The 12,442-nt window shown below is 39.7% G+C and overlaps 1 protein-coding gene across 1 annotated transcript in view; it reads left to right on the top strand.

Annotated features, from left to right (window-relative positions):
- The window catches only part of CACNB1 (calcium voltage-gated channel auxiliary subunit beta 1), a 53,810-nt gene that overhangs the window by 17,742 nt on the left and 23,626 nt on the right, over positions 1–12,442 (top strand). The window contains exon 3 of the mRNA XM_014069187.2: positions 3,803–3,922. Within this exon, the coding sequence (XP_013924662.2) occupies positions 3,803–3,922 (120 nt within the window). The remainder of the gene's footprint in view (positions 1–3,802; positions 3,923–12,442) is intronic.

Genomic DNA, 12,442 nt, shown 5'->3' with positions numbered 1-12,442 from the left:
ATGCTCCAAAACATCTTCATTACAGGTTATTCATTTTTACACTGATTTTAAACAATGAGACTCTTACGCATAGATATTACAGATAAACTAAACCACACACCAGCTTTGCTAATGAACAACACATAAATGAATAAGTGATTTGCATCTCAGAAAAACGTCATCAGCACTTGGCTCTTTTGAACATCAGTCTGTAGATCTCATGCATTGGAAGCTAAGAAGCTGTTGAGCCAGCAAGACTCTCGCCCAGATTTCTCTTTTTTATCTCTCTTCCAAGTGGGAGAAGGACAGCCAGTGCCACTGGCTGGATTTGCCGTTCTTGCCTATTTGCAGTTTTGTGCTTCTGGAAGTATTGGGCTGTGGCTTCAGCTTCCAAGCCAGTGCCTCTGTGCATGCTTTTGAGCGCAGGGAGGAGCATTTGTGCTGTACCCTGTATGCCTGAGCTGCCACCTGCCAGGATGTACCTGTATGAATGGGATGATGATTCAGAGGCGGTGAGTAATTGCATATGCCAGTTTCGGTACCTTGCATTGCCTATGTCTGCCTTTGCCAAATTATTGTGGCGCATCTGAAAGCATCAGATCTCAGATTTCATCATTTTTGCTCCCCACTGTTCTGTCAAGGTTCTAATCTGCATCTCTTTCTTTTCTGATCTTTTTCTTTCAACCTTCCTTGTCCAGGAAAATTGTCCATTTTTAAACAGGTCAAAAAGTTGCTAAAAGAAACATAATTTGAAAACCCATTCTCAAATCATATCAGGTTATTGAGTTGGGACAAATCTTGACAGGACCCCCGGGGAAATCAATCAATACTACTTGACATTCATTTCCAGCTCAGGAATATTCAGGTTTTTTTTTTTCCTTTTTGTAGTGGTAGGGGTTGGTGATAGCTCCATCTTCCCCCAAATGTCCTTTTCACAAAGAGAAAATTTCACATATCACAAGCTTGGTATTTTTTAAATGGATGTTTTTGGTTTCTATATTGCCAGTCTTTATAGAATACTTATTATTTAAAACATGATTTTGTGTTTGTTTATTTCTGCCTAAATCTGCCCAACTCTATCTTCTATTATATACTAGATGTTGGTACATCAGGCTGAGATGCTGCCTTAATACCCATATGGAATGTAGGCCAATTGCAACTGTATCGTTTGTGCATTTTGTTGCATAGAAACTACTAGGTATCTCTGGGATTAAAAAAGCCGCTACCATGTGAATTTTCAGTCCTGAAATTAAAGCAGAAATCAAGTTTTACTGTGTGCACCTGGGAAGAGTCAAAATGAAGGACAAGGGTTTTTTTGCTCAGTTTTTCCTACTCTGAACTCCTCTGACCATTTCCCCTATGTCTCTCTTTTTGTGAATTCCACCATATGTGTCCACTTTGCAGGACATCAGCTTTTTACTTCCAGCTTTTTGGAGTTTTTGGCAAATTTAGCTGTGTAGTCTCCTGTTATAGGAAATGGCTGCACTCCTTTAGCTTGCAGGATGGCCTGCTTTTTTCAATTGCACAAATCAGCTAGAGAAGCCCTTTGGTCTCCATCTAGCTTCTGTTTTCTTAGCACTGCATTTGGTGGGAACCTCTCTTATGTTTGCAAACAGTGACAATATTGGGCAATCTGTAGGAAACCTTGGGCTTAAATAGTGGAAATATTTACTGTTGGCGTTGGAAACATTTTCCCAAAAGCAATCAAATTCCCACAGAGCTACCTTAATAGGCGAACTAAAAAAAAAATCTGTATACAATTGGGTTTAAATAAGCACCCCCATTCCTTCCCTCTTACTACTTGATTGGCAACTGCCTGGAGAGTTCTCACTCCTTTGAGAGCTTTTCCTCATCTCAGCTTTTGCAGAAATTCTGCCTTCTCAACTAAGCTTGGGGGGGGGGCTGCTAATTAACGGTGGTGTTTCAGCCCCTCTGACTCTCTCCAGTCAAGTGACCGCTATTCAAGAATTGTCAGGAACATTAATTATCTGTTCATCAGGAGAAAAACATTATTTCTTCCAAAAAGCCCTGAAAAAAGATAGGATAATTACTACTTGTGTGTTCAGAAAAGACTTTAGCAGCAAGATAATTTGTTTGCATATGACAATCAACATGGGAATATGGACATACTTAAGTGCATCATATCTGGGATATAGCAATCTTCAACTTACAGCAGTTCATTTAGTAACTGCAAAGCTACAATAGCAGTGAACAAAGTGACTTATGACCATTTTTCACACTTATGACTGCTGCATCCTCCTCCTCATGGACACTTGGCAACTGACTCATATTTAAGACGTTTGTAGGATTGTCAGGTCATGTGATTACCTTTTGCAACCATCAGTCAATATCACTTAACGACCATGTTAGTAGCAAGAAAGGTCATAAAATAGGGCAAAGCTTAACAATGGTTTCATTTGCAACGTAAATTTTGGATCAACTGTAATTGTAAGTAGAGGACTACCATTTTCTGCAGAAAATGATCAGATACGGAAATAAAATTAACTTTAAAAAGGAGATAACTAAACTGAATGGTCTTCTTTTAAAGGAAACATGAATAGGATCAAATCATAAGAAAAGGAGGAATCCAATCAGGTATTTTCAGGACAAGATGGTACATTTTCTCACTTTTTTGAATATAAATCAATAGTAATCAAAGAAATCCTTTACTGAACATAGTCCGCTGACCTTTACAAGTTGCAGGAAAACAATAAAATCTAAATATGACATATAAATATGACCAGTCTATAAAATAACAAGTATCAATTCTGACAGAGTAATACTGTAAAAAGAAATTGCTCAGTATAAACAATTGTTAAAATTGAGTACTGTAAGGTACTTAGTTATTCTAAGAGAGGCAAATTTATTAGGCCCTTCAGAATAAATTGGTATGTAACAATTGAGTGGTCTCTTCAAAAAATCTTTAAATAAGAGGTAGGTTAAACTGTCCCTAGAGCAAAACTGAATGTAAAACTAAATACAAGATTTGTTTTAATATATTAACTCTATCATATTCAATCTATCCATAATTAATCCATCACCCTTGTCTTCTCCAATGGTGATTCCAAACATGTTTATTTTGATACAGGAACCTCCCTCCAGATGTAGCGGCTCAATTTCTGGATGACTTGGGAGTTACAGGTTGTTTCCAGTGTTGTAAAGAAGTGGTCTCATCCTTGCACAGCTGGCTAATCTACATTTTCCCCACTTTCTCCTTTTTTGAGAAGGGAAAATTATATGGGAAAAAGGAGGGGATGGGTGCCCAGAAACTAGACCTTTTTTTTTCATTTTGAATTATACCAACATCCGTCTGCTATTGTCAACAAATAATTTCCTGGAGACCAGAGGCATGATTGCTCTGTGGTAGAACTTCATGCTTTGTTTTTCATACAGCATACTTAATCCAGTCAGCTAGGAGCTCAATCAGGGCTCTTTACCAATGTTCTGGAAATATGCAATCACATTAATTGGGTTATGGGCCATTATTTGGGTATTATACAGTAGACAGTCACCTCTTTCAGGCGACATCTGGTGTCCTTTTGTGCTAGACTAGTATTGAAAATAGCTCTATTACATCACTAGTGCCTTCTCCTTGCTCAGGCAAGCATCAGGGGCTTGACTCAGTGGTGGGATTCACTCAACGTTCCCTTCCTGTTTGCAAATGTGAGTGCACGTGCCATGTCTGCACATCGCCTTCTGTGCACTGCTCATGTATTACATCAGGGCAAGTGAGTGGAGCCTCCCACACCTGAACCGGAGAGAACCGGATGAATTCCACCTCTGGCTTACTTCATCTTTTTTTCACTTCCTCACCCATTTTTAGGGTTCTGCTGAGTCCTATACCAGTCGCCCATCTGATTCTGATGTGTCCCTGGAGGAAGACCGTGAAGCCCTGCGCAAAGAAGCAGAGCGTCAAGCATTGGCACAGCTGGAGAAAGCCAAGGTAGGTATCTTCTTTCTGTAGAGTTAGAGAGTTAGGATTCAGAAGATGTCATGTTGCAAAGTCACCTGCTTATCTGGCTTTAGACTGGGAGGCAAATATACCATCTTTTCGTTCCAAGGGACTGCAATGCAGTATGTGAACAACAGGAAAGCAGAAATTTCCATGAAGATCAAACTTCCTTCACTTTATGAATGAGAAAAACAAAAGTTATGCCTAGTCCTAATGAACGAAGATTTTTTTCCCCTTTGCATCAGATGGACAAACCAAGACAGCTTCTATTACATCTACTGAGTCTTGTTATAAAAGATAGCTATATTCATGTCAAAAGTGTCATCACAAATGAACACCTCCTGCTGTTTGAGAAGATATACCAGAACAGAAATGTTTCTCTAGAAAGTAACGGGTTTCTTTCCACTTTTCTTTATGGAAGGAGAGTCTGCTTTTCCTGAATTCTTAATATTCCTTTTCTAGGATTGATATACTGTATATCTGATAGGAAATTGTTTTTGCAAACAGAGCAGAACAGAATTTGGGATGTAATATTACATAACTTTCTCAGAGAAAAACTTTACAGCAAAGGAGACCAATTTTGCCCTGAGTGTAAAAGCGAAGCAGTTCAAAATGGCAGCTTTGATCCAGGGCCAGAAATATTGTGAATCAAACTTCTTGTATTAAAGCTTTACTAACTAAAACAGTCTTGTTGCCCGATTACTAGATGAAAATTGTATTTCTTTACTTTGTTAAAGACCAATGTTTCTTCTGACTCAAAATAATTTTCAGCAAGAATTCCTTTTTTTATATATCATTAATTTTTGCAGAGACTCTGCATTGTAAATTAATTTTTGTTGCACTTGAAATTTCAGTCTGTAGGAGGAGGTTTTAGTGATCTACATGATATCTTGGATTGGCTAAACAGCTTTCTTGTGTAGTTTGGAATATGATAAAAGTAACCTATCTGTGCTTTTGCCCTCTTTTAACAAAAAGAATGTAAAGAGGATCTGATTAAATAGTTAGCTTTAAGTGCTATCCAACTGGAAGGATCCTTGGTCACATACATTATATAAGCAAGAGTTTCCCAAGTGGCATTCTTCAGATGTTTAGGATTATAACTTCCATTTCCTTTGACTTTTTGTCTTCCTGGATGAAGGTGATGGAAATTGTAATCCAAAACATCTGGAGGACTTCAAGCAGCTGTAGTGTTTTTGGTTTATTAAAAGCTCTTGTCTCATTTGTCAAGATACAAGGTAATTCAGATCACCAATATAAATGTGGTAATCACTTTGTGCATCAATAATAAAATCGTGCTATATCTGTCACTGCATTAGAGATGATGATTTGATTCGAGTATTATATTGAAGGGCATGTCAGATTTAAGTAGCTATATGTTGTAGCAGCTATATCCTTTCACAAATTAAATCTCCATTCTTATCCCTTTAGTTCTGCTTTTCTAAAGCATATGCATTACCTTGGGAGTATTTTAGATTCAATTCAACTTTCAGATGCTCAAGGTATCTCCTCAGATTAGTTTACAGATGTCTGCAGAGAACTGGAATGATAGGTAGGCATGCACATTGTCCCATTGTAAGCCACATTAACTTATTATATTTTAACTTATTTCACTCACTTGATCCTTATGGTAGAAGAGCACTAATATGCTTTGAAAAATTAGTTTCAGAGAACCTTCTGTGTTCATGCAACATACTCAATCTAGTCAGTTACACACTGTTGATTATTTTGTCTTGTTTTTAGCATGTTTTATAAATGCAGACCCTTTGGTCAATGGATGGTTCAATGTATTGTGCAATTCCAAAAATTCAATTAATTCATGAACCACATTCCATGTTATTTGAACACAGTTTAGTTATCCCTATCTAATTAAATCAGGGTGGTAGCTAACAGACAAATAGTTTTTCAGCAATAGCTTCTAAGTTATGGAACTTACTCCCCCAAAGCCTTTCTTTTTGTGCATCCATTACACCCACTCCAGGATCAAGAGGCCCCACGTATGATCATTCATGCCTCGATCATTCATGCTTCAACTATTGCAACATGTTTTATGTAGGGACTACCTGTGAATACCATTCAGAAACTACAATTGTTCCAGAGTGCAGCAGCACAAATAGTTATGGGTGACCCACTTGTTGCATCACTATTTTGCAAGCCACACTGGCTTTATGTAAGCCTCCAGGTGCAATTCAAGATGCTGGTTATCATTTATTTATCATTTATTGTACTTTAGGGAACAAGGGAGATTATTGCCAGCTGAATTGAACCCTGACAGATTCTGATTATGTTTGTCCTTTTCACAAAATCCAGGAGACTAGTCATGCTTCTAGTCCTCTTCATCAAACAATTCATCTACTGGGACCTAGTTTTTGTTGTGGCATTTGCCTTTTGGAACAACACATCTCCCTCTACAACAATGAATGGATGGATAGATAATTGATAAAGCAAGATAAAAAGCATCTAAAAATGTTTAGATGTCTTCTTTATTGTGAGAAAGCATATATGGTTGTTACAATTTTTAATAGCTTGGTGCATTCTGGTTCTTTTTACTCACCTTTGGCTTACTTATTTTTCAAATGTTTTTAACAGTTGACCATTTGTGACTTTAAATTGTTCCTCTTGGGTTTTTAAAATTTCTTTTAAAGAAAATTATTATCTTTTAAAGAGGAAAAAAGATGACACAAGCTGTCAGGTTGTAAATACCCGAAGCACCTTGCTTTTCTATTTACACTGAACAATACTTTCCTCAATCTCTGCACTACTGTAGCAGTTCTCAGAAGAATTGTTTGTTTTTCATTAACAGTTAACTCATGTCTCTGCTATGGGACGATCAAATAACCCTCTCCAAGGTGAGAAATATGAAACAGGGATTTGAGGACATGCCATATGAGGACAGGCTGAAGGAACTTGGGAGGTTCAGTCTGAAGAGAAGAAGGGAAGGGAGATGCCAAGTGCAAATATATGAAAGGGAGACATGGAGCCCCATTACTGCAGAAATTATGGTCATAAATAATGTGTACAAGTTGCAGTTACCTAGATTTTACTTAACTACTATGGGAAACTTCCTGATGGTAATATCTACACAGCAGTGGCATAATATGCCTATGGAGATTGTGGAATCTCCTTCTCTGGAAGTTTTTAAGAAAAGTCTGGACAACAAGAATAGTTTGGACAGTTCCTTCTTAATGATGTCTTAATAGAGTTTCCTGCAAATTACAGTAGGTTGGATTAAATTATCTCCATTGTCCCTTCCAGCTCCATAATTCTGTCATTCTGTGATTTACTCTATCAGGGCTTTGGGTACTTTTTCTGCTTTTGTATGGAGTACCCAACTTTCTGAATAATGCAAGGTAGTTATATACTTCACTTTATCAAATATTATCCATCCAAAGAATGCCCAAAATGTCAGGATTGTTTTTCTAACTTGTTTCTTGATCCCCAAGTATGGGGACTATATAAAGGTATAAAGGGGAAAAAAAGACACAAAGTTTATGTGATGTGCTTTTTTGGAATGGTCCCCCATACAATTATGCAGTCTTCTCTCCTTCCCTGATTTTATGCAATTGGAATCATACCTTTTACCCCTGGAATGTATTGTGCAGATGACCTGAAAGAATAGTTACTTTCTGGACTCTGAGGCATGTGAAAATCACTACAAAGTTCCACTTGGTTGGAGGATCAGTTCCTTGTTTAGACTTCAGAAAAGTTCCAAACCAATTGAGGCAGGCACAAAAATGCCTCAAGGCTGGATTGGCTCAGTTCCCTAAATTCAATTAAAATAGTTGGAGGCATTCATGGTTCAGTGAATTGAATTGAATTTATTATATTTCTATGCCGCCCTTTTCCCCGAAGGGGACTCAGGGCGGCTCACAACCCAAGTCAAGGGGGGTGGGTACAAATAAGGAATAAAAAAGACGAACAGAACAATACCACAATTTAAAAGCACACAACAACCATACCATTCGAGGGGGGACAAAAGCTCATTAGCCCCAGGCCTGTCAGAACAGCCAGGTTTTAAGGGCTTTGCGGAAGGCGTGGAGGGTGGTGAGGGTTCGAATCTCCACGGGGAGCTCGTTCCAGAGGGGCGGAGCAGCCACAGAGAAGGCCCTCCTCCGGGCGTATCCAGTGTATGGATCCAGCCATTGTTTTAGGATATGATCCCACAATTATTGTCCATTACACCATGTTAAAGCATAGTAATTCTTGTAAAACCAACTACTCCAAAAGGGCTCTGTAGCAATTATCTATCTATCTATCTATCTATCTATCTATCTATCTATCTATCTATCTATCTATCTATCTATCTATCTATCTATCTATCTATAGATATAGATATCTATATATCTATAGATATAGATATCAAGTAAACAAGATCTAGCCTGTCTTATAAAGAACCTATTACCTGATTTTTAGTAGGACATCAGGATCTGGATTTATTACTCAGGGCTTATTCATTCCCCCCCCCCCCGAATTATAGTGACACTTTATCTTATGACATCATGACTTGCACTAAATCATCCAAATGATTCATCCAGATGAAAGATTCCATGCAACTCAAGGATCTGATATATTATTACCTAGAATTTAGAAAAGCTTGTAGGTCTTCCTCATGAAGCCCTGTAAGCCCGTTATTTTCCAAAACATATGGTGTGATTTTCCTTGAAATCTAATAAGAAGTTAGCTTTCTCATATACCTTGTGACTTATTGCAAGCATTTCTGGTGGGCACCATCTTGCTGATCTGAAATAAGCAAACTTTCTTGCATTAAAATGTATGTTCCTAAAAGAGTAAATAGGAGGGCTGCATCACAGAACTGCAGGAAGTGGTAGATGGGCCAATTTTTTTTAATGTCTCTCCTAGCACTTGTTTACTTTTATCAGTCATTCTCTTCCTTTTTCACATGCTTAGCCATTTGGTTTTATTTTTTTGTTGTTGCAAACAGCATTTGAAGGCAAGCTCAGAATATATTACAATAGGTAACAAAATGAAGGTACCACCTACAGTTTGTATGTAACTGATTGAAGGATCATGAAGATTATCTTTAGTGTGATACTATTTGGATACCTTGCCTTCAGTTGATTTACTTTTTAACTCCCGTGTTTATCCTAGCCTTACATTTCTGCAGATTGTTTATTATCTCATTTGTATTTTGTATTTTGTATTTTATTGGTCTTGTATGCCGCCCACTCCCGAAGGACTCCGGGCGGCTTACAATAAACAAAGGAAGGGGATAAATAGACAAATAGACAAACAACAATTTAAAATACACAACATTCATAGTTACAGTGGGGCTGGCTATTTCAACAGCCCCCCCAGCCTGCCGGAGCAGCCAGATCTTAGTGGCTTTGCGGAAGGCCAGGAGAGTAGTAAGGGTCCGGATCTCCACGGGGAGCTCGTTCCAGAGGGCTGGAGCTGCAACAGAGAAGGCTCTCCCCTGGGGAGTCGTCAGCCAACATTGGCTGGCAGATGGAATCCGGAGGAGGCCTTGTCTGTGCAGTCTGATCGGTCTATGGGAGGTAATTGGCAGGAGGCGGGCTCTCGGGTACCCAGGTCCGATGCCATGTAGGGCTTTATAAGTAACGACTAGCACCTTGAAGCGAGTCCGGAGACTAATGGGTAGCCAGTGCAGCTCGCGGAGGATAGGTGTAACGTGGGTGTACCTGGGTACACCCACGATCGCTCGCGCGGCTGCATTCTGGACTAGCTGAAGTCTTCGAACACTCTTCAAGGGCAGCCCCATGTAGAGCGCATTACAGTATTCCAGTCTTGAGGTCACAAGGGCGTGAGTGACTGTCTGAAGGGGTGACCCTTATCCCTGGCTCGCCAGAGATCATTGATCAGCGTGACCATAGCAGTTTCCGTGCTGTAACCAGGCCTGAAACCTGACTGAAAGGGATCCAGATAATTGGTTTCATCCAAGGACAGTCGGAGTTGAGAGGCCACCACTTTCTCAACAACCTTCCCAACAAAGGGCAGGTTGGAGACTGGACGATAGTTGCTCAAAATGGCTGGGTCCAGAGATAGTTCTTCAGGAGGGGTCTCACCACCGCATCCTTTAGGAGGAGCGGGAAAATTCCCTCCTGGAGAGAGGATTTAACTATCGTCCGGATCCAGCCGCGTGTCACCTCCCTGCTGGTCGAGACCAGCCAGGAGGGGCACGGGTCCAGTATACAGGTGGAGGCACTCACCGCTCCCATGGCCTTGTCCACTTCCTCAGGAGAGACAAGTTGAAACTCAATCCATGAAATATGCTCAAGACCTTCTCGCGGTACCTCGGCTGGTACCGTGCAATTGAAGTCCAGCTCTGTCCGAATCCGAGCGACTTTATCCGTTAAATACTGAACAAATTCCTCAGCTCTACCTTGTAAAGGATCATCCACATCCCTCCCTTTCAAGAGGGAGCGGGTTATTCTAAACAAGGCGGCTGGGCGCGATTCAGCGGATGCAATAAGGGCGGCAAAATGCAAACATTTCGCCACCCGTATTGCCACGAGATAGGCTCTGATAAAGGCTCTCATCAGTGCTCGGTCTGACTCAGATTTACTGGCCCTCCAGCGGCGCTCTAGGCGTCTCTTTTGGCGCTTCATCTCCCGGAGTTCCTTGGTGAACCAAGGGGCCCTCCTGGATCCACTGCCTCGGAGAGGTCGCAAAGGTGCAATCTGGTTTAGAGCCCACTGTATTCCACGCAGCAATTAAGGACTCCACTGGATTGTGGACAAGAGTGTCAGGTATTTCTCCAAGCGCCGTCTGAAATCCCGTAGGGTCCATCAGGCGCCTGGGGCGGAACCACCTAATCGGTTCCCACTCCCTACAGTGGGGGATTGGTTTCCGAAAGTCAAGCCTCAGTAGGAAGTGATCAGACCATGACAAGGGCAAGGTCTTAATGCCCTTCAACTCTAGATCACGTCTCCACTACATAACACTATTGAACGAGTGTTATGTAGTGATAAAGATGTTGGATTGAAACTTGGGAAAGCCAAGTTCATGCTTTTACTCAACAAAGATGTTACTGATTTTGAAACCAATCATTCTCTCTCAGCCCAACTTATCAGGGCTATGAAAATAAAGTGAAGGGATATGCCACTTTGAATTTCCAAAAGGTCTGTTCAGTCACAGATTTTCATTGTAATCTTGTTTAGATGCCTGGATCTTCTACCTCCAAAGAGATTGGCCCAAATCTAGGCAGATTCCATATTTTTTTGCAACTAGTGTCATCCCATTTATCACTACAAATTCCTGGCTGGCTATACATCTGCAAATTAATTTGGCTAATGGCGTGTGATGCTTTATCAATTTAGGAGGTAGATGAATAGCTTTAGTAATATTTCTTATTAATTGAACTGGCTAAAGCAATGCTACAAAAACATGAACCTTTGCTGCAGATTGGCACAGTCCCAAGTCTTGCCTCAGCACCTGTTCACCACAGGTATTTCCCAGTTGCTATTTTCCAAGCACCAGCCACGAATAGCATATCCTGCTCACAATAACTACAGAAAGTAGCCTGAGAAATATTAAAGAAAACCATTAAGACGATCTATCAGTAGCATTCCTTAAAACAGGGATTGGAAGTCTGTACTTATAGTACTTATTTTTTTGGGGAAAAAAAAACCTCAAACAATGAGTAAGAGCTGACATGCATCTTTTTTCCTCCCTGCTGTTCTCTAGTATTTGTTACTGTACTGTACTGTTATTTTTAAACCAAACAAATTGTGAAATAATATTAAGAAAGAAAGAAGCAACCAGATTAATTCGATCAAAGGAAAATACAATTTACAACAATGTTTTTCAAGGTGGCAACTTTTAACGTGTGTGGACGTCAACTCCCAGAATTCCCAAGCCAACATGCTTGTTGGAGTTGAAGTCCACATATCTTAAAGTTTCCAAGTTTGAAAAACACTAATCTAAAAAAAAAATGGTTTCTCAGATTTCTTATTGGGTTTGAGATAGTGACGAATAACTTTCATGAGCATGACCTTACAATTTTTTTGATGTGATATTGAAGCAGTGCCATTATTTGGTGGGGGAAGGTGGAGGAACCATCTGGCCAACTTTACCTGGACTCAGAAACTAGGCAGGGTGGGACCTTCTGTTCCATGCAAGAATGGGAGCTCTCCAAGGAATGTCAAGCCTATAAAGTCGCCTGGGAATTCAAACAAATATCCTGGAAGTAGGTGAAGTTCCAGACAGCTGCCAAGAAATCTACATAGCATTGGTTATTAAGTCAAGTTAATTAAAAGAATTGTGCTTTTATCATTTGGAGGAGATGTGGGAAGATTAAAGATTCAGATTTCTGATTTGTTTTTTCTAGAAATTTATTGTTTTAATGGAATTTATCTTAAAATTTGAATGATTCGTTTTTAAAGAGTTGTTTATAGATATGAGATAAGACACAAAAAGAAGAGTTTTTAAAGAAAATGACAAGTTATTGGGTAAAGCGCAGAAAAGAATTATAACATTGATTTACTCAGGCATATGTATGTATTGAAAGATGAGATTTTATTATTTGCCAATAGA

Source organism: Thamnophis sirtalis, unplaced genomic scaffold (genome assembly GCF_051295495.1).
Source record: "Thamnophis sirtalis isolate CommonGarterSnake01/CBP01778 unplaced genomic scaffold, rThaSir2_p1.2 scaffold_4, whole genome shotgun sequence".
NCBI classification, from domain to species: Eukaryota; Metazoa; Chordata; class Lepidosauria; order Squamata; family Natricidae; genus Thamnophis; species Thamnophis sirtalis.
The sequence above is the reverse complement of the archived record's forward strand: the minus strand, read 5'-3'. Positions and strand labels throughout refer to the sequence as shown.